Source organism: Cervus canadensis, chromosome 5 (assembly GCF_019320065.1).
Source record: "Cervus canadensis isolate Bull #8, Minnesota chromosome 5, ASM1932006v1, whole genome shotgun sequence".
Lineage (NCBI taxonomy): Eukaryota > Metazoa > Chordata > Mammalia > Artiodactyla > Cervidae > Cervus > Cervus canadensis.
In genome coordinates, this window is record NC_057390.1 from 92,213,518 (window position 1) to 92,236,306 (window position 22,789).

The following is a 22,789-nucleotide window of genomic DNA, read 5'->3' on the forward strand; positions in this document are numbered from 1 at the left end:
ATTAGAAGTAACAGACTTTTACTGGAAAAAAAGGAAGTGCTCGCCATTGTTAATTCCCTGGCTGGAAAGTTCTTTGTGATCCAGAGGAGCTTAGGAAAATACTTGCTTTCATTCCCCAGTATCTTAGCAGCCTTCCCAGCAGCCTGTGGCCTGTTGCCACCAGATCGTACTCGACAGCATTTGTCAGAACGATTTGGTTTCTGACTGGTCACTTGGATCAAATGTCCAGGCCAAAGTACAGGAGGCACCAGGAGGCTATCCTGAGGTTCCACAGTGGCCGCCTCTCAGCCTGTGTGCGCTATCCCTATAGGTGGTGCCCAGAGCCGGCTGGCCGTCTGCCTGGGTGCCGCATGGACCCTGACCTCAGCCTGCAGTCTCCTGAGGAGGTAGGGCTCTGCATGCGCCACGGCTGCCTGCGGTGGCCGGGTTTGGTTATTTGTGTGTGTTGTGGGTACACGGGTGAAGCCTAGCCACCGACTTCCTCCCCTGTCCTTCTGTCCCCTGCTTAAGATATGTTAGCAGGAAGGAACCGGTAGTTATGGGGTAACAGAGACGAGCAGGGGTTCCTGCAGCCCACCGGCACCACCGAGCTGCTGGGAAGCAGGCGGAGAGCTGCCCCACGCCGGCCAGGGGCCAGCTGCAGCTTTTCCTCAGGGAGGCTTTGCTCTTTGGCCATTTCCCACGAGGAGTGAAATATTTATGCACTGCTTTTCCCCAGCCCTGCAAGCTGGTAGATGTGGGCAGACAGTTTATGTCTTTTCTGCCCTTGACTTTGAATTTCAGACAATCCGATCACAAGTTCATCCTTCTGTAGAGACTTAATTAACCCACTGGTTTTGTCATTTCAATCCCAGTAGCCCTATTTAACCTGCCCCGCCCCGCCCCCCCCCCAGTACTTTGACCCCCCCCGCCCCCAGTACTTTGATATTACTCTCCTCCAACGCTGTGTGCGAGTCCCACCTTCAGACCTGGTGGGCAGCACAGGCTCTGCTTCTGAGCCGGTCTTCCTTCCTTGCCCTGGGTTCCTGCTGTGCCTCCTTTGAAGGCAGCATCCCCTGCCCCCCCGGCAGTTGTTGCCTCCCCCCCAAAAGTGCTTTAAGCTCCTCGGCTCACACCCTACCCTGCTGCTGGAAGGGCCTTGGTGGAGAGAGGTCTGAGCTCTGTTAGTTAGGTTTTGATTTCAGTACAGGAGTTGATAAAACGAGATAAACCCCAGGCTCATAGGGCCGGGGAAATTAAACAGAGATGATATCAAAGTTCCCCTGAGTTTTCAACTGTGATTCAGTAGCTTAGTTTTCTCCCAGACTGCGGCCGGGAGGCACGCCTTTGATTCTGAAACAATGTTCAGCATCAGTTAAGCCCAGCACTGCTGACTTTTAGGGATTAAGCACACTGTCATAGTAATTCTTTGATCAGTTACAAGGGAGCGGTGTGCTGTCTGTGTGAAGGGGCTTTATAGGTAAAGTTCACTTCTCTGTGAACCTGGGGTGACAGCCTTGGTGAGGTGCTGCCGTGCTCGGGGGCTGGGACCTCCCCCGGGCACTGTTTGCTGCACACGCAGGAAGCTTTTCTCTTACCCAGTGTTGTTGGAGGGAACTCACTGAGCACAGCTGGAAAAAATCCTGCTGGCCTGGAAAACACACCTCACCCTAACTGGCCCCATCCGGTCCCTCAGTCCCAGGAAGTACCACACACACACACACACACTCTCTCTCTCTCTCTCTCATTCTCTCTCACTCTTCATCCCAGTTCCTCAGTCCCAGGATGTACAACACACACACACACTCTCATCCTCTCGCTCGCTGTCTCTCTCTTTCTCCCCCTGCCTCGTGGAGAAATCCTCTCGGGACAGTCACAGGCACAGTCGCCCAGACCGAGGCTCTGTAGCCCCCAGCCTTGGCGATGGTCCAAGTGAGGCTGGCTGCACGCGCGGGGCAGACAGGGACCAGACGCCCTGTGAGGTTAAGCTAGGAGGCCCGGGTCAAGGTCAGTGCTGCCAGGGTACTCTCTACTCTTCCGACCCCGCCCGCGATCAGACATGACTCCCAGGTGCTGCTACATCATCATTCCTTCCCCGACGTTTCCTGGAAATCCACTAGGAGGTTGGCTCCTCTCTAGAGTTCTCAGAAATCTCAGTCTCTGTCTTCTTGTCATCTAAAACACCGGGTGAACTTTTGGCTTTTCCTACAGAGACCCTCCTTGAAGCCACAGCTGAGGCAGTAGAAGTTTCCCGCTATCCCCTGCCCCCAACTCCGTTGGGCCTGCAACTTGCAGTTGATAATGGAGGCCCCCCCCACCACCCTTGTGCTGTTGATTGTGCTCACACCCTGCTATACATCACCCCCTTCCCTCCTCTGCAGCACGCGGGTTTCCCTCATTAGGCCTAAATTTACCTCTGTCCTACACAAACATGGCCTTAGCTCATTTTTATTGCTGTAAATTATTTATGAGGGAAATGTTGCATCTCGAAACTGAGGTGTGAGGAAAATTAATCCCATGTTACTTTTATCTCTCAATACTTTTCTCCCCCTCGCTTCATTTACTGGGTTACTGCTAGAGAAGGGAGAGCTTTGGCATTTTAAAATATAATTGGTTCTGAGAGCGCTTTCTTAATCAGGTATGGGATGGGAAGTTGGGTCTCTCTCTGCCCAGTGTGTGGAAAGTAGACCAGACCGGGGAGGGTCAGAGGCCCCTGGGGCTCTGCCTTCTGCCAGCCCATAGCATCTGAGAACTCCAGGCCTCTGTTTCTTTCCTCTAAAACAGGGATTAATATGCTTCAGTCCCCTTCCTAGGTGTGGTGTGAGCATCCGTTGAGAAGGAGCCGGAGAAAGCTTTTTTGGTAATTGCAGGGCACTGCTCAGATGCGGGGAGGTGTGTTGGTGCGTTCTGTGTGCAGCTAGAATTTGGAGCTGGACGTGGATGCCGGGCTGGGCAAAGAGCTGAGGAGGACGCCCGTTGTTGCAAGCAGGCCTGGCATTTTCTGCTTCAGCCCAGTGTCAGCGTCTTGCGAGACAGGTTAATGGTGGTCTTAAACACCCCGACTCCTCTGCCCCTCTCCCCAGGCAGCTCTGCTCTGCAGCTCCCCCCCCCCCACTCACCCACTCACCCACTCACCCACCCCCATTAATGGCCTCTTCTCCCCTTCGCCGAGGCCTGGCCTGTGACCCGGGCAGCCGCGGTGCCATCCCTTCGGGCTGGAGACTCCGCGCAGCCCGGGGAGCGCCGAGTGCTAGTTAATAAATGGCCTTTTGTGAGGAAGGTCAATTGAAGTGACGGTAGAGACGCTGTTAAGAGTAATTTGCAGTCAGAAAATATGTAATTCAGAGCAAGAAGCTCTGAGTGATTGCCTCTGCCATGGATATCTTGGGCGTTTCTCATTAAAAGCTTCCTTTGCTGGTGGTGGCGCTTTCTTCCGCCGCCCCAGCGAGGAGTCATTTGTCTGTATTTCACAAAGGCTGCTGGATCCCCCAGGGCACTGCCACTGGGGGGGTGTGTGTGTTGGGGGTGGGGGGAGGCGTGCATCTGAGATGCTCAGTGCTAATGCCCTGCCCGCCGCATCCTCCCAGCCTGCAGGCCCGCCGCCCGCTGCCCGCCGGCCGGCTCCTTTGTCTGCTCGGGAGGCCGCCCGCAGCCATCTTGGGGCCCGGTGCCCGGCTGCCCAGTGCATTGTGGGAGCAGCGGCGTCAGCACCACCACCCCCGCCCCACCCCCGCAACTTGCACGCACTGCAGATCAGAGGAGGCGGTTGGTACCTGGACCAGGATGCAGTGACCCGAGGACGGGGCATCTCTCAGCTAATAAAACATTTCTTATTTATTCCCATGCTCCCCGCCCCCCACCTCAGATAGTAGAGGCAGCACTATCTTAATAATAATAAAAACTTACCTCTCACGTTCTTTATTAAATTCACAGCATGATATTTTAGCACTGGCAGAATCCAGTGCCTTCTGTTAATGAGTTGTTAATTGCAAAGCATTTCGGTAACCAACAGCAGGTATACCAGTATTTTGCTAAGGGCAGCGACGTTATTTCCCTGTTAACCAAGAATACCGAGTTTTCCACGTGAAGTACTTTTTGATCAGTGCTTTGCTTTGGATTCCGCTGGTGCAGATAGTGAATTCTAAACCTTCCTGACTGGGGGCTTCCCTGCGGATTCATTCAGTAAATATTCACTTAGTGCCTACTGTGTGCAGGAAGCACTGAGCCCTGTGCTTTATGCAGATAAACCCGCCTGGTAAATGAGATCTGAAAACAGAAAACGATTCAGTGATGCAGTGTGATGTCCTGCCCCCCTGCCCTTTACTTCCAGATGCTTATTTTCAGTAGAATTAAGTAAAGCTTAACTTAGTTTGACTTTTGTCATAAACAGAAGCTGAGAATGTGGCTGCTGCCAGGCGCTTCCTAGCCTTGATCAGGGAATTAGCTCCCTGGCACTGACGAGCCTGTTTCCGGACCCTTTCGTGGGTTCCAGGGAATGCTGATTACACAGTGACTTGCATACCGCCCTCTGGTTGTTTCTACCTAGGAGGCTGTAGTCCTTTTTAATGGCCTCCGCCTTTTCTGATTCTAGGCTGAGAACTTAAAATATTCCTACTGGCTGCCTAGTTAGACAAGAGTGTTTGGTTTGCTGTAGCAGCAGTAACCAGCCTTGAGAGATCTGACAGAACTACAGCCAGTGGAATGTAATCGCTGCAGAAGGAGGTAGAATTTAACATGCTGTTTTCCACTGCTGGTCCTTTTAAAAAGCTCTAGAAGTTATTTACATAAGGTGTTACCGTTTTGTATGCTTTCTGCTACACTGCCACTGGAGCTGCCCAGACCCAGTGCTCTCGATATTCTGCTGGTCTCCTCCGGTCGCATCAGGAGGCAGGCAGCAGCAGAATAATAATTTCATTTCCCTCCCTTTCTCCCAGTGTCCAACAAGAATTACAGTCATTGTTAGTGTTTAGCTTTGAGTAAGTGTCCACATGACCCTAGAATTAAACACAACAAAGGGACCCACCAGTCCTCTTGGGAACAGCAGTAACCACGTTTCTGGCCGATTATACTGGACCTTTGTGTCCCTCACCCACCCTTCTCATCTGCTTTTCGTTGAGGTCCTACTGTGAGCCAGGGGACCTCTCCAGGCCCTTCGTTTCCGGGATTCCCTTAGTTCTCACAGCAGCACTGCAACTGTCGGCATCCTGAGCCTTTGCTTGCCTGCTCACCAGCTATAAGTCATGGAGCCTGGACTCCATTGCCTGCTGTGGCCTCCATGGCCAGAGCACTTTCCTCTATGTGTTCACAAAGCTCTGCCTCCCCAACAGCCCACCCTTGGATGTAGTCATGGCTGTGGATTTGGAGGGCTGTTCTTCCGCCAGGAGATGCTGTGAGGGGGAGAGATGGAAGGTGTTGCTAGGTTTAACCATGTCTGATTTATCCTTAGAGAAGGTGCTGGTGTCTGTGTGGAAGTCAGAAAGCAGGGCGGGAGAGTGTTCAAAACTAACTTGAGCAGAGCAGGGGCTGGAGGTGACTTGAATTCTTTTTTTTTTTAAATAAAATATTGGTTTATATATTTGGCTGTGCCAGGGCTTAGTTGGGGCACATGGGATCTTTGGTCTTTGTTGAAGCATGTGAACTCTTAGTTGTGGCATGCGGGATCTAGTTCCCTGACCAGGGATCGAATCCAGGCCCCCTAGCATTGGGAGCGCAGAGTCTTAGCCACTGAACCACCAGGGAAATCCCTACTTGAATTCTTAATCTGAGGAAAGGGTCGGGTAAAGCCAGGGCTCCCTTAGCTGGTCCAGGTATGTGAAGTTGAGTTCAGGATATTTGCCCCAGGATTCTGGTTCTGTTTGAGACTTTGTATCGCTCACTTTAAATGCTCCATTAGAATTTTGTACTTTCTTTTTCCTTTTTGGAATCAGGAGGAAGCCACCATGCCTGAAGTCAAAGACCTTTCGGAAGCCTTGCCAGAGACGTCAATGGATCCCATCACAGGAGTCGGGGTGGTGGCTTCTCGGAACCGAGCCCCGACAGGCTACGACGTGGTGAGTCAAGATTCACTGATTCGGCAAATATTTGTTTCCGGTGTTCAAGACCCTCTGAACCTTGTGTGTAAGATGTGTTTCTGCCTTCTAGGAACTTAAACAGGGAGGGAAAGCATCATCAACGGCAAGGTGGGGGAAGTGTCCTGGCTGGGGAGCAGATGACCTGAGCTCATCTGGGCTGTTGCTCAGCCTTAGCTGAGTCACTTGACCTCTGTGATGGTCAACCTTCACATCTATAAAATTAAGGGGTTGGATTAGTTGATTTCCAGAGTCATTTCTAGTTGTGACATTTCATGAAAAGAATCCAAGCATCTGAAATACCCTTGGTTGTCATAGATTGTCTTGTATAAATGTTATAAATATATTGACATGAGTTTATATAGCTTCTTACAGTTTACAAAGCAGTTTTTCCCACCCATGAACTCAGCTGGCTCTCACAATTCCCTGGAGGCTGGGAGGGCCAGTTGCCTTCCGTCCACTGTGCTGATCAGGAGAACACAAGCTCCGAGAAGGGAAGTAATGGAGGCCCAGCGCTTAGGAGTGGTGAATCAGGTGACTCAAGTCCAGGGCTGTGATGACCACATCACCACAATTTAGTAGAGAATTGGCTTTGCTTTTCAGCAGACGTCTGTGGTGGTGTTCAGTAGTACCGATGGCTTGAATTAATTATAGTGTTTTTTCAGTAGATAAATTCCAACTTGGTTGGGGCTTAAAATGTTCAGAGGAACTATTGGGAGGTTTCAGTTAACAGTGACTGTTGCCTTGTGTTCTGAACTTCTAAGGTGGACTTAAAAAAAAATTATTTATTTATTTTTGGTTGTGCTCGATCTTCATGTCTGTGTGAAGACTTTCTCTAGTTGTGGTGAGCAGGGACCACTATCTAGTTGTGGTGTGAGGGTGTCTCACTGTAGTGGCTTCTCTCGTAGCAGAGCACAGGCTCTAGGGCACACGGGCTTCAGTCGTTGTGGTACATGGGCTTAGTTGCTCCGTGGCATGTGGGATCTTCCTGGATCAGGGCTCGAACCTGTGTCTCCTGCATTGGCGGGTGGATTCTTTACCACTGAGCCATCAGGGAAGCCCCTAAAGTGGTCTTATTTTTCACTTTCCTTATTTTGTTTGACGACAGAGGATGAGATGGTTGGATGGCATCACCGACTCAATGGACATGAGTTTGGGTAAACTCCAGGAGTTGGTGATGGACAGGGAGGCCTGGCGTGCTGCAGTTCATGGCGCCGCAAAGAGTCGGACATGACTGAGAGACTGAACTGAACTGATTTTGTTTGGGATGATGTTTTATTCTTGCTCATTGAAAACGTATACCCAGAATACATAAGAGTAAAAGAATGTAAGTCTCATTCGTCAGCACTGAAAACCTGGCACAGTGATAAAATCAGCATCTGATGTGAGGTGTGAGTTTGAGGGGGGATGCCATGCTCAGTCCAGAAGAAGCCCTAAGGCAGGGTTTCTCATCCTTGGCATTACTGACATCTTGGGCCAGATGATCAGATAGTAGTAGCTGGCAGGGGTCCCATGCGTGGCAGGGACAGCATCCCTGGCCTCTTGCCACTCGATGCGGATAGCCCCAAACCCCAGGGTGTGCCAGTCAAGAATGTGTTCAGACTTGCACACGTCCCCAGGCAGAGGGGGCAGGCAGGCAGAATCAGCCCCATGGTGAACAGTGCCTTTGCGTCAGCCCACACCGGCTCCCATGTGAGAAAGGGGGAGCCTGTTACGATTCTCCACATCAGTTTCTCAGCTGCTGGAAAGCTTATAAACATTTTTAAAGTGAACGAACAGGGGAATCTTTTTTTTTTTTTTTTAACAAAGATTTGAGTCTTACCTGCTGCTTGACTTCAAAGCACTGTTTGAATGTATAACTTGCCATAAAATAGAATCATTAGGTATGGCTTTGTGCCATAAAACTCTTGGGGAAGCTAATAAAAATGTTCCTGATTTGAGAAGCCCAAGTGTCTTTTGATGAATTAGATATGAAGCAGTGTGTCGTGAATCAGGGCAGGGGCTTGGTGCGCGCCTGTCTCCGGGAGGACCGTCGCCAGGGTGACTCTCCGGGTGGGGGGCGGAAACCCAGGTCTTCTGGCTGTTCCCTCGTGTGGATCTGTGTCTTTAACATTCTGCGGGGCCCCTTCGGGGTCACCATGAATGCCGGGTGAGTGGGCGGCAGATGGCCTTTGATAGTCTGGTTTTCTGAAAGTCTTGGTGAGTCTGACAGGAGCAGAATCTATCCCTATCATTTTCTCCTAACGTCGAGCTCAGGGCAGAAGAGCGCAGTGTCAAATGAGTGAGATTAATAAGCACATTTCATGGTGGGGCTGCACCAGGCATCATTGTGAAAGGTGAGCAGGGCAGGAGGCTCCAGAGGGTCAGCTCGGCAATTACCCAGGCTCCGCACGCTGAGACCAAGTGTCCAAGCTCCTCCGGAAGCCCTTCCGGGGAGAGATGGGGGAGTCCTCTCTTTGTGCTGACCGCCAGACTCTTCTCAGACAAGCATCTGCTTCCTCAGAGGTCTGACCCTGAGTTCAAGGGGAATGGGGGAGGACACTCCCCTTCCCTTTGTCCATAGTTTAGTGGGAGGTCGACATCCAAACTGAAGAGCCAGGCTTTTGGCAGTGGCCGGGCTGCAGAGATGCCGAGACAGAAGTGCGACGGTGGAAGGAGGCTCTGCTGTGGACCATGGCTGGGGCCTCTCCAGCATCTGCTGGAGGCTTAATCCCTCCGTGCGCTCAGAGCACACTAAGTACCGTGACACGCAGACCTGAGAGTGGATGCCAGATGGACCGCTGACCCTCGGTGGCACAATCATTTTAAAATGAGCGGAGGCCCTGGTGCTGCTGGAAGTAAAAGATGCCAAGTGTTTGTTTATAAATATTGAATTTGACAACTTCTCTGCCGGTCAGGGGATGGTTCCTCAGGTAGGGGCTAGGGATCACTTGCTAAACTTCTCAGTTTACCGTCCCTGTTTCTGCAGCCACCTCTGAAATAGCCTCCCCTCCCTGCCCGGCAGCCACAGGCTCAGATCTTGAACGTTGCTGCCAAGGCCCAGGTCCGTCCTCTGGCCTGTCCGTGCCTGGCCTCTGCTCCCTCCTGGCTGCCTTCATTCTCCCTGACGGCGGTGTTTAGAACTGCCAGGTGTGGGGGCCCAGCCAAACTGAGTCTTGGCCTCTGAGAGACTTGGAGAGTTTTTTGGTCTTTTTCTTCACTGTGCTTTAAGAGCTCCTTCCTTCCCTTCCTGAGAAACCCCACGTGTGAATGGGAGTCTTTGTGGCATGGTGACCCAGAAGTGACAGTTTATCACCTAGTTCAAGGACTGTTCCCAGATGCCCAGGTTGGGGGTTCTCCAGCTTTGGCGGGCCTCAGTCCTCTGGAGAACCCCACACCCCGGATTCCTGCTGCAGTAGGTCTGGGGTGGGGCTGAGAGCTTGCATTCTAACCGATTGCCCGCTGATGTCGATGCTGCTGGTTCAGGGGCCACACTTTGAGAACTGCTGGTCTAAGTTAAGTCATTCTTAAATAATATGTACCTGTGGACCCCACAAGTCTAACTCAGGAAGTGCTGTGTTAGCTTTTCCTGTTAATTTTTGATGTGTCCTGATTTAGAGTTTAGGGGTTTTTTAAAAATACAAATGAGATGGTACCATTTACACTCTCATAACTTAAAAAATTTATTGTGGGCTTAGCTCGATATCAGTCTGTATAGATGTATCACCTCCTCTCAATAATGGATATTTATTGTTTGGCTGTTTCCTAGGTGGTGGTAGCAGTAAAGAAGCTGCCTGCCAATACAGGAGATATAAGAGGAGTGGGTTCCATCCCTGGGTTGGGAAGATTCCCCTGGAGAAGGGCATGGCAACCCACTCTAGTATTCTTGCCTGGAGAATCTCCTGGACAGAGGAGCCTGGCAGGCTGCAGTCCATAGTGTTGCAAAGAGCTGGACAGGACTGAAGTGACTTTAGCACACGTGCACACCAAAATTTGGCTAAAATTCAATATTGAAGAATAGTGAATTTGTTCCCATTTTTGTTTTTAATGCAATAAACAACACCCTTGTGTCTGTATTTTAGCATGGTCATCCTATTAGTGCCATAGAATGATGTCATAGGTTGAAATTACTGGGTCAGAGTGTTCACATCTTTAACTTGATAAGTGTTGCCTATTGCCTTCTAGAAATGTTGTTATATTTTGTGTTTCTGTTCTCAGGCAAGTGTTGAGTAAAGTGAAATTTAGGGTCTGGGGGATGAATTTATCAAGCCCCCCTCCCTCCAGACTCTGTGTCCAATTTCCCATCACCAGTAAATCCAGGCAGACCTCCAGGGGCGAGGGCCTGGGCAGTAAGCAGTAAGTGGTAGCCATGGATCTTCTCCCTAAGAGCGTCCTCCTCTCAGACAACCAGAGAGAGGACAGATACCCAAATCCTTTAACTTGGCACACGTGTCTTCCAGTCTCACTTCCTTCTACTATCTTCTCCCCCAACCTCATCAAACCTCTAGTTTCTCACAGTTGGAATAAGGAGCAACTTTGTACCATATTTCAAAATTCTTGTGTTCCCACCTTTTTGGATAAAATTTTTCTCATCCTTCAGAACCCAGTTTGAAAACTCCTTGGTGAGGCTTTTCCTGATGTTATGCGTTTATTGCTTCTCACTTTGGCTTCACTGGTATCTGTTGACCCCCTACTATTGTGCAGAAGCCCCGGGAATTCCAGTATCCTGGGAGGGGTTCCATCGTGTCAAAGGGGAAAGGTGAGATGAGGTAGTGGGGGTGGATAAGGTCAGGTCACACCAGAGCATTATAAGCTATACAAAGGCATTGGCCATTGTTCTGAGGGTGGTAGGAGTCATTAAAGGACTTTAAGAAAAAGGTTCTTATATTTGTGTTTTTTTAAAGTTTCCTTGATGTGCGTAGAAGGAGGAGTAATTGGAGGGCATAGATATTGAGTCAGGGGGCTCAGTTTGTAGGGTCTGTGTTGGTGTAGGGTGAGAGGGCAGAAACCTAACTCACCAACAATGGAGGGACATGGGAACATGGGGCCTGGGGACCCACATGCACATTCTTTCACAGAAGAAAAACTAGGCTGAATGTTGGGAGATGGGTGCAGAGGTGAAGAAAGGGAAGGACCAGAGTGACACGAGGCTGTCTTGCTGAGCAGCTGGGTGGATGCTGATGCTCTCTGTTGGGACGGAACATAGACAACCAGGTAGATTGAGGGTGGAGGGGGACCGCTGGTTCAGTTTGGATACACTGAGCTTGAGGTGCTCGTGTGATATCTGGGCAGGGATGCTGAGCAGCCCTAGGTCTGAAGTCCGGGGAGATGTCTGAGTGTTATCATCACAGGGCAGAGCCTGTGGCGTCACGGAGGTGGTCCTGTCACCTCAGACTCCTCGTCAGAGTCCGCTGCAGCATCACCGATTGGGGGAGGGGGGAAGGAGGCACTCGGGGGGCTGGGGCTGAGCATCCGGAGAGGTGGATGGAAACTGGGGGAAAATGAGTATTTCTAGAAGGGGTGGTCAGTATTACTCAAAGCTCTATAAGGGGTAAATAAAATGAGGCTGAACTGTTTCTTTGGGGCTCAGTTACAAGAAGGTGCTTGTGAACTTGGTGGTAGGCTCAGAAGACTGCCAGCCAGTGGATTTGAAGGGTCCCCCTGAAGTGGGAGGTGAGGGTACAGATGCCTTTAAAGAAGGGAGGGTGGCAGCTAGACGGTGCCTTGGGATCAGGAGTCTTCTTGCCTTTGTTTAAAGGTGGGCAGGTGTTGAGTGTGTTTAGTCGGTGATAGGAAGGAATCAGCAGTGAGGACCGTTGACGACACAGGAGAGCAGGGGGCTGTCTGATGAAGCAAGGCCCCCGAGGAGCCGAGGACTTGGTGTCCAGAGACTGGTCAGAGAAAAACCCAGGAAGTCGTGTGTTTTTAAAATTAATTAATTTTTGACTCTGCTAGATCTCCTTTGCTGCCCGCCAGCTTTCTCTAGTTGCGGTGAGCCGGGGCTACTCTTCGTTGTGTGTGGGCTTCTCATTGCGGTGGCTTCTCTTGTTGGGGAACGCAGACTCTAGAGCACAGCCTCAGTAGTTGGGGTGCACGGGCTCAGTTGCCGCTTGGCATGTGGGATCTTCCCGGACTAGAGGTCGAACCTGTGTCTCCTGCATTGGCAGGCAGACTCTTATTCAGTGGGCCACCAAAGATGTCCCAGGAGGTTGTGTTTGTGTCATTCTTGCTCCTTCCCAGGGCTGCGTGCTGGGAAGCCAGGCTCGGTCGTGGCCTCTGACCACCAAGTGGGCCCCCGAGGGCTGTGCATGGACAGGTCCTCCCCTGGGTCTTTACTTCCCATTTCTTCTGTGCTTCCTCTTCTCCCACTTCCTTTCTCTCAACACTCCCATTTATTTCTGGGACTGATTAGACAGCAAAACATTTCTAATAAACTGCTGGACCTGAATAGTTTATTTATTTGAGATTTCCTAAATAATGGGAAATTATTCAAAGATTCCGATGCTTAAACTGCCAAATGAGAGGGGCTTCGGGGGTGCTAGGAGAGGTAGCTCCCGCTCTGGGCCTGTGGACTGTTGTCTAGGGCCATAGAGATGGATGAGTTTAAAGTGACGGATGAGTTTAAACCTGTAAGTGAAGTTCAACCTATGAAAGTGGAGAAAAAAAAAAAGTAATTCGCCAAGTGCTGAAGCTAATTCAAGCACATTGGTATTTTTATATACAGCTCAAGAAATTTTAAAAAATCAGTGAAAGACATGTGAAGATGGTCATGATATTTAATTAAAAAACATATGGTAGAAATCAGGTGGAATCTATGGAACATAATCACACATCCAGCCTGAGCAGAACTGTCACGTGAGTCTCCAGAAAGCTGATGTTGTGGGGAGGCCCAGGTCAGGCAGGAGGACCACCCCACTCCTCGGGGCCAGAGGACAGGAGACCCACGCCCTCCTCCCCACCCCCGAAGCTCTGGCCCCACGAAGCAGATGCAGAAGCAGGTGCGGCAGCCTCTTCCCACTGTCCGCAGCTTCTGCCCCACGTGGCTTCGCTGCCCAGAGCCTGCTACCAAGGGCGGAAATGACCGCAGACCCGAGTCCCACCACACGCTGGTTCATTTTCAGAACCAGAGCTAGTTTTCATAAAAGGCTCCAGGTGTTCCTCCCTTTTGTTCTGTGGGAAAATAACATGAAACTGAGATTCACTGAAAACACAGAAGGTGACTTTATGGCCAGCCCTTGGGCCCTTGTCTCCTGTGGCCTGGATTAGCCAGCTTCGGTAACAGCGTCGTCCCCGCACCTTCCTGGGTGCCCTGCAGAGCCCTGGCCAGTGGAGCCAGGGGGCTGGGCAGGGCCACTTACGTGTGCACACGCCTGGCTTCCAGGAGGGGTGTGCGAGGCGAGCATCGCTGCTGTTAGGATGACTCTCAGAGATCCTGGCTTAAATTGCCTCCTCCTAGGCTGCTCTCCCCCACCAAGTATGCATTTTGGTTTTGACCCAAAGACTTGATTCTCGCTAATGACTGGTTCCATAGCGGGATCAGTGGGAAAGGAGAGGGGACCTGGGGGGCCCTGCAGCGTGCTGGCACTCCGTCCTGCTCATTGCAGCCTCCTACTCACCGTTTACAAAGGCTCCTGACAAAGAAGCCTCACACAGTGGGTTAATGGGAAAGAGGAGGGACTTGCCTTAATCTTTCTTTTATTTTTTTTCAGTCAAACTTTTAATTTTGAGATAATTAGATTCACATGCAGTTGTAAGGCATACTACAGGGAGAGCTTGTTTTTAACCTGTTTCCCCTCAACGGTAATATCTTGCAAACTCTAGTAGAGCATCATAACCAGGATATGGACGGGGATACCGTCAAAATACAGAACATTTCACTTCTAAAATGTACTACCTGGGGTTTTATTTTTATTCGGGTGTGGTGAGGCCAACAGATCAGCAGAACACTGCCATTGGAAGGAGAATTTATTCTCACAGTTCAAGAGGAGGGATCCATCCACACCATGCAGGGCCATACAGGGAGGCACCAGGGGTTGGTCAGCAGGCAGAGGGAGGGAGGGACAGGCCTGGGCAAGAGCCTTCTTTGTGGTTTCTGTGGGGAAGGCAAGGCAAGGCAGCATAAGCAGATTTAGGATTGTCTAGTTTAAATAATTTCGGCTTGCTCTGGGCTTTAAGGGTGGCCTTAGTTGTCAGATAGCTGGCCTTGGGGTGATTTAGGAAAGGGAGAGAGGGTTTCAGACTGAAGGAGGCCTGAGAAAAGAGGGCAGGTGGGCATACAGCCTCAGGATTGGTTGGTGTGCATATCAAATTGTGTTCTGTCTCTAGGAATTAACTAACTCCTCTTTAACCACTGACAACCACTAATTTGTTCTCCATTTCTATAATTTTGTCTTTTCAGCAATGTTATATGAATGGAATCATATACTATGTAATATTTTGCAAGTTTTTTGTTATGTTTTCAAAAACTCAGCATAACTCTCTGGAGATTTCATCTAGAAAATCTATTGTGTATGTCAATAGTTTGTTCCTTTTTATTGCTGCATAGATTTAATTGATACGACTGCAGTGCAAATTGTTTAACGATTTACCCATTGAAGGACATCTTGGTTGTTTATCCAATTTGGAGCTATCATTATTAAAGCTGCTATAAATGCTTGTGCACAGGTTTCTGTGTTAACGTGCCCTTTCATTCCTCCGGGATAAATGCCTCGGAGTGTACTTGCTGGTCATATGGTAGTTGATATTCAGTTTTTTAAGAAAATGCCAAACTGCTTTCCTGGATGGCTGGTAACCTTTTACATTTCTGCCAGTTTGCCACTCCTTTCCCAGCATCTTTTACTGTCAACATTTTTTGTTTTGTTTTGGTTTTAGCCATTCTGATAGGGTTGTGGTAATAACTCGTTTGGTTTTCATTTGCGTTAATCTAGTGACTAACGATGTTAGAGATCTTTTCCTGTGATTATTTGCCATCTGCATTTCTTCAGTGAAATGTTGCTGCATTTCTAACTCATTTTCTAATTGGATTGTTTGTTTTTTACTATTGAGTTTTAAGAGTTCTTTGTATATTATAGATGTGAGTCTTGTTGTTTGGAAACATTTTCTTCTAGTTTTTGCTTGTCTTTTTATCTTATCAGGATCTTAGATAGAGTAAAAGCTTTAAATTTTGATGAAATCCAGTTTATCAGTTTATCAATCATATTTTTTGGTGTTAAGTCTTAGAACTCTCAGTCTTGCCCTGGATCCTGGAGATTTTCTCTTATATTTTTTCCACATGTTTTACATTTAAGTCTGTGTTAAATTTTGACTTCGTTTTTGTGTAAAGTGTGGATCTAGGTCAGAGTTCTTATTTTCCTCAATGCATGAACAGCTGCTTCCGTACCGTTTGTTGAAAGTTGAACTGCTTTTGAACCTTTATAAAAAAAATCAATCGGGCATATTCGTGTGACTCTCCATTCAGTTTTATTCTGTGTGTCTAGCCCTCTGCCAATACCACTCAGTATTGATTGTTGTAGCCTTATAGTAAGTTTTGAAATTGGGTAAAATGTTTTCTCCAACTTTATACTTCATTTAAGGTATTGTTTTTAGCTATTGAAGTTCCTTTGTCTTTCCATATAAATTTTAGAATAATCTTACTGGAATTTAGATGGGAATTAATATGTAAAAAGGGGCTGTGGACCAACAGGGAGGTGGTTCCTATACCAACAACAAGCAGTTCTCAGACACCACCTGCAGGTGCCCTGTAGTCGAACAGTTCTGACACTGTCTACCTGGAAATAGCATCAGCGTCCACAGGTTAAGAGCTCAATCCCACAAGACTGCACCGCCCCCCAAACTTTGGTGCTAATCACCAGCCCAGATTGTCACCTGTGTGTCTAACCAATTGGCTGTAGTTCAGGGGTTCCAATGACCTCATTCCTAGGTTCAATTAATTTGCTAAAGTGACTTACAGAACTCAGAGAAACATTTTACTTACTAGGTCATTGGTTTATTATGAGAGGACGTAACTCTGGAACAGCCAGATGGAAGAGTTTATAGAGGAAGGTATATGGAAAGGGTGAGGACCTTCCATGCTGTCTTTCCTAGCATGCAGCTCTCCCCAAATCTCCTATGTTCACCAACCAGGAAGCTCTCCGAACCTCATCCTTTTGGGCTTTTATGGATGCTTCCTTGCATGGGTATGACTGATTAAATTAATGCCCATTGGTAACTGATTCAACCTCTAGCCCCTCTCCCCTTCCTGGAAATCAAGGAATAGGACTAAAAGTTCCCACCCTTCATTCATGGTTGGTTTCCCAGGCAACCAGTCCCCACCTTGAGGTGCTTTCCAAAAGTTACCACATTAACATTAACCCAGTTGTGAAAAGGGACTTGTTATGAATCACAAGACACATATTTCACTTTTATGGCTCTAAAGTGATTGCAGGAACTAAGGAGAAGAGATAAAATATTCTCACAAGGGACTTCCCTGGCAGTCCGGTGGTTGAGACTCCGTACTTACACTGTAGGGGTCATGGATTTGATCCCTGGTTGCGGAACTAAGATCCTGCATGCTGCATGGCATGGCCAAAATTTCTTTTTAAAATATGTGTTATAACAAAAGATGCTCCCATTGCTCTTATTATTAAGGACATTCCAAAGGTTTTGGGAGCTGTGAGCCAGGAACTATGGGTGAAGACCAAAGATGTATTTTTTATTATAAATCACATTATCACAACCTTAAATTTATACATAAATTTGAGGAGACTTCACATCTTTATTATGTTATGTCTTACAACTCAGGAACATAGTATGTCTCTCCATTTATTTATTACTTTTAAAATTACTTTCAGCAGCATTTTGTAGATTCAAGCAGATAAGCTTTGTATGTGTTTTGGTTGATTCAAGCCTAAGTGCTTTATTTTTTTATTTTGAACAATTGTTAATGGAATTGTATTTTTAATTTTGATGTCCATGTGTTCATTGCTATTATATAGAAATATTGCAGTAAAATTGAGTTTGGTATGTTTGTTTTTGGTGAATTTTAAGACCTTGCTGAACTCACTTATTAGTGTATATTCCTTGGGATATCGCTGTAGACTATCACATCATCCTTTTTTCCTTTCTAGCCGGTATGTATTTTATTTATCTTTTTTGCTTTGTTGTAATGGCTAGAACTTCTAGCACTATTTTGATAAGAGTGGTAAGAGTAGACATCTTTGCTTTATTCTTCATTATAGGGGGAAAGCATTCAGTCTTTCACCATTAAGTATGACATTAGCTGTGGGGTTTTATTTTTTATAGATGCTCTTTATCAAGTTGAGAAAGTTTCTTTCTTTTCCTGTTTTTCTAAGAATTTTTATTATGAATGGGTACTGAATTTTGTCAAATGCCTTTTTTATATTGATTGATATATCATGTGATTTTTTTTCTTTAGCCTGTTAACATGGTGAATTACATTGATCTTTAAAGAATGAACCAGCCTTGCATCCCTTGAATAAGTCCCAATTAGTCATGGTGTATAATTATTTTTATTTATTGCTGAATTTTCTTCCTAATATTTTGTTTAGGATTTTTGACTCTGTATTCATGAGGGATGTTTATCTGTAGTTTCCTTTTTTTATCTGGTGATACTGGATTCATAAAATGAGTTGAAAAGTCCTCTCTCCTCTTCCATTTTCTGGAAGAGATTATGTAGAGTTGGTGTTAATAAAATGTTGTTATTGTTCAGTCACTCAGTTGTGTCCGACTCTTTGCAACTCCACGGACTGCAGCAAGCCAGGCTTCCCTGTCCTTCATCAAGTTTGCTCAAACTCATGTCCGTTGAGTCGATGAAGCCATCCAGCCATCTCATCCTCTGTTGCCCCCTTTTCCTCCTGCTCTCAGTCTTTCCCAGCATTAGAGCCTTTTCCAGTGAGTTGGCTCCTCACATCGTTTCAGCTTTGGCTCAGCCTCTTCATTCCTTCTGCAGCTATTTCTCCGCTCTTCTCCAGTAGCATATTGGGCACCTACCAACCTGGGGGGGTTCATCTTTCAGTGTCATATCTTTTTGCCTTTTCATACTGTTCATGGGGTTCTCAAGGCAAGAATGCTGAAGTGGATTGCTGTTCCCTTCTCCAGTGGACCACGTTTTGTCAGAACTCTCCACCATGACCCGTCTATCTTGGGTGGCCCTACATGGCATGGCTCCATAGTTTCATTGAGTTACAGAAAGCTGTGATCCATGTGATCACTTTGGCTAGTTTTCTGTAATTGTGGTTTTCATTCTACCTACCCTCTGATGGATGAGGATAAGAGGCTTGGACAGGCATTAAACATTAGGTCAGATTGTCTAGTGAGGTCTGGGTCTGGAGATTCATTTTTTGACAGTTTTAAAATGATGAATTCTGTTTTCTTAATAGTTATAGGGCTATTCAAATAATGTATTTCATATTGGGTAAGTTGTGATAATTTGTGTTTTTCAAGGACTTGACCTATTTCATCCAAGTTACCAAATTTACGTGTGTAGAATTGTTCGTAGCATTCCTTTATTGTCCTTTTGATGTCTGCAAAGTCTATAATAATACTCTGTGTTTCTGATTTTAAATAGTTTGTCTTCTCTCTTTCTTTATTTGTCTTCCTAGATAGAAGTTTGTCAATTTTATTAACATTTAAAGCAATTTTTCTTTATTTCATTGTATTTTCTATATTGTTTTCAAATTCATTGATTTCTGCTTTTATCTTTATTATTCCTTTCCTTCTGCTTGCTTTGAGTTTATTTTGCTCTTTTTCTCGATTCTTGAGGTAGGAGCTTAGGTTATTGATTTAAGAGTCTTCCTCATTTCTAATATATGCATTTAGTGCTAAGAATTTCCCTCTCAGCACTGCTTAAGCTGTATCTCACAAATTTTCATATGCTTTATTTTTGTTTTCATTCTCTCCAATATGTTTTTTAAATTTCTCTTTACAGTTCTTTGACCCATGGATTATTTAGAATTGTGCTGTTTAGTTTCCAAGAATTTAGAGACTTTCCATAATCTTTCTGTTACTGATTTCTAGTTTGATTCCACTGTGATTGGTAAACACATTCTGAATGATTTCAGTTCTTTTCAATTTGTTGAGGTTTGTTTTATAGCCCATGAAGTGGTCCATTTTGGCATGTATTCATGGTTACTTGAAAAGACTGTGTAGTCTTCTGTTACTGGGTGGAATTTTCTTTAAATATCAATTAGATCCTTTTGGTTGATAGTGCTGTTTGTGTTCCTCTGTATCCTTGCTGATTTTCTGTCCAGTTATTTTATTAATTTTTGAGAAAGGAAAGTCTCAAACTGCAATTTTGAAATTGTGGTTTTTTCCTTTCATTTGTATCAGTTTTTTTCTTATATTTTTCAGCATTGTTGTTTGGTGTACACTTACCATTTAGGATTGCTATGTCTTTTTGGTATATTGACCATTTTATCATTATATAATATCCCTTTCTGTCTGGTAATTTTCTTGGCTCTGAAGTCTGTTTTATCTGATATCAGTATAGCTATTCCTGCTTCCTTTTTATTAAAGTTTTCATAATATATCTTTTTCCATACTTTTACTTTCAACTTGCCTATAGAATTAGGTTTGAAATAAGTTTCTTGTAGATGTCACATAATTGGATCAAAGGTTTAAATCTCCTTTGCCACTCTCTATCTTTTATTGATATGGTAAGGCTTAAAGCTGCCATTTTATTTTTTATTTTCTAGGGTTTTTTTTCCCCCTGTCTTTCTCTCCTGACTTCCTGTGAGTTACTTGAACATTTTGTAGAATTTCATTTTTAGCTTATCTAAGTGTTTTTGGGTGTACTTCTCTGTATCACATTTTTAGAGGTTACTCTAAGTATTGCATTTTGTTTGTGTGTATGTGTGTATCTTGTAACAGTCTCCTGGTGACATCTTTTTCCTGGTTTATATGAAATGTAGAAACTTTACTCTCTTTTATATCCTTTTATTATTATTGTTCAGTCGCTAAGTCATGTCAGACTACTTGTGACCCCATGAACTGCAGCACACCAGGCTTCCCTGTCCATCACTATCTCCCTGAGCTTCCTCAAACTTATGTCTGTTGAGTCAGTGATGCCATCCAGCCATCTCATCCTGTCTCCTGCTTCTCCTCTTGCTGTCAGTTTTTCCCAGCATCAGAGTCTTTTCCAGTGAGTCAGCTCTTCACATCAGATGGCCAAAGTATTGGAGCTTCAGCTTCAGCATCAGTCCTTCCAGGGAATATTCAGGGTTGATTTCCTTTAGGATGGACTGGCTTGATCTCCTTACAGTTTGAAAGCGTCAGTTCTTTGGCGCTCAGCCTTCCTTATGGTCCAATTCTCACATCCGTACATGACTACTTTTACTCTCCCTCATTTATAAATATGGCTATCTTAAATATTTCTTCTACATATATAAAGAACCATGTCAGCAGTGTTACAATTTTTGTTTCTAATTATCAAACATAATTTTAAAAGTTCAAGAGGAGTGAAAAGTCTACTTTATTTGCTCATATTTTTGCTTGGCATATTTTTTTCTTCCTACCCAGTGTTTCAGAGTTCCTTCTTTTACCATTTGTTTTCTGCTTAGTGAGTGTCCTTTAAGCCTTTAGAGTATGTCTGCTGGAGACAGATTCACTTAGTTTTTCTTTATCTGAGAATGTCTCTATTTCTGTTCATTCCTGAAGGATATTTCACTGGATATAGGATTCTGGGTTGATAGTTCTTTCAGCACTTGAAAAAGGATATGCCATTTCCTTCTGGCCACTATGATTACCAGTGAGAAATCTGCAGTCATTCAAATTGTTCTTCCGCTTGTAAGTTAAGTGTCATTTTTTCTCCATTCTTCAAAAATTTTTCTTTGTCCTAATTTTTCAGAAGTTTGACTGTGATGTGTCTTGGTGTGGGTTTATTTGGATTTATTTATGTGGATTTATTCTGTTTGAAGTTTGCTTACCTTCTCGACTCTGTGGATTTATGCCTGTTGCTAAACTTAAGGAAGTTTTTAGACATTATTTTAAGTACTTTTTCAGCCTCACCCTGTTTCTTCTCTCCTGGAACTCTGATGGCAGGAATGTCATATCTTTTGTTACATGGGTTCCTGAAACTGTTCATTTTTTCTTCAGCCTGTTTTCTCTCTGTTCCTTTTGGATAATTTCTATACTCTTTCTCAGTTCACTGATTCTTTCTTCTCTGTCTTCTATTCTGCTGTTGAGCCCATCTATTATTTTGATTTCAGTTATTGTATTTTTCAGTCCTAAAATTTCATTTTGGTTCTTCTTTTATTTTCTATTTATTTATGAAACTTTATGTTTCTTTGCTGAGACTTTTTGTTTTTTCATCTGCTCCAAGCCTGTTCATCATTGATCCGTGAAGCATTTTCACAATGGCTGCTTTAAAATTTTTTTCTGTTCATTCTGACATCTCTGTCATCCTGACTTTGGCATATTCATTTTTTTTATTTGTATTCAGTTTGATACCTTTCTGTTTCTTGGTGATTTTCTCTGATGAGTGAGTTTTGATAGGAAACTGGAAATTTGGGGTACTATGCTACATGACGGAAAAGGCAATGGCACCCCACTCCAGTACTCTTGCCTGGAAAATCCCATGGACCGAGGAGCCTGGTAGGCTGCAGTCCATGGGGTCGCTAAGAGTCAGACACGACTGAGTGACTTCACTTTCATGCATTGGAGAAGGAAATGGCAACCCACTCCAGTGTTCTTGCCTGGAGAATCCCAGGGACGGGAGAGCCTGGTGGGCTGCCGTCTATGGGGTCGCAGAGAGTCGGACACGACTGAAGCGATTTAGCAGCGGCAGCAGCAGCATGCTACACGACTTTCGATTTTATTTAAACTATCTGTTTTACCTGGCTTCCTTTGGCACTGCTCTGATTCCTGACAGGAAGTGGTAGTCCAGTTTCTCCTCTTGGTGACACCTGAGGACTTGGGGCTCCTTGTTACTGCTGGATGGAGGGGGGGTGGGGTTCTAACTCCCTACTAGGCCTCTTGTAAACCTCCCTGGCAGGAGTTTCTCATCACAGCTCTCCCTGTGGCCTCCACTGGCATCACAGGGCTGGGGAGGGGCCTTGGTGGATAGATTGTCACGGTGGAAGTCCTGGCTCCTTACTTGGCCTTCCCTGGCACCATCTTGAGGTGTGGGGATGTCTTGTTACAGCTTGGTGATCTTGGAAGTGTGGGCTCCCTACCTCGGTTTTGCTGGCATGAGTAGGGGTGGGGCTGCTGTATTTTACGTGGTGTTTGGCTGGAATCTGTTACTGCCTGAAAGTGTCTGTCTTGCTAGGATGCCCCTCTGGCTAGACAAAGCAGCTGGCAGGGGCGGGGGCATTTTTTGGTCTGTGTCTGTTGCTGTTTCTGGGTTGCGGGCTTCTTTAGCTCCCAAGTCAGGGATGTGTCAGGCAGAAGGAAACCCAGGAGCTCACCACCATGTTGTACCTTGGGTCCCGAGGTCCCTATCTGCTTGCCGCCTTCTCTTACCTTTAAGAGTCCACTTATTGTTTGTTCCATATAATGTTCAGGGTTTTCAGTTGTACTTAGGAGGAATAGGGAAAAGTATATCTATCCCATACTCCTGGAAGTGGAAGTCCTGGCTTGCTTTAATTTTATGTTAATTCAGAGTTAACTAGAGAATCTGTTTATTTCTGTGCCTGTCAGAAATCTTCCCCCTAAATTTATGATCCAGCCTTACATTACATATGTAGGCAAGAATATACTATTGCATGCTTGTGAAATACCTGTCGGGTTACTCCTTAATGCCTACAAGACTCGAAATGCTTCAGGGC

General features: G+C 46.0%; 1 protein-coding gene across 4 annotated transcripts in view; it reads left to right on the forward strand.

Annotated features, from left to right (window-relative positions):
* The window catches only part of MVB12B (multivesicular body subunit 12B), a 195,798-nt gene that overhangs the window by 8,402 nt on the left and 164,607 nt on the right, over positions 1-22,789 (forward strand). For 3 of the 4 annotated variants that reach the window (XM_043469576.1, XM_043469577.1, XM_043469578.1), the window contains exon 2: positions 5,907-6,029. In XM_043469576.1, the coding sequence (XP_043325511.1) occupies positions 5,907-6,029 (123 nt within the window). Of the gene's footprint in view, positions 1-235; positions 387-5,906; positions 6,030-22,789 lie in introns of those variants that run through there. The other variant, XM_043469575.1, reaches the window with a different exon arrangement.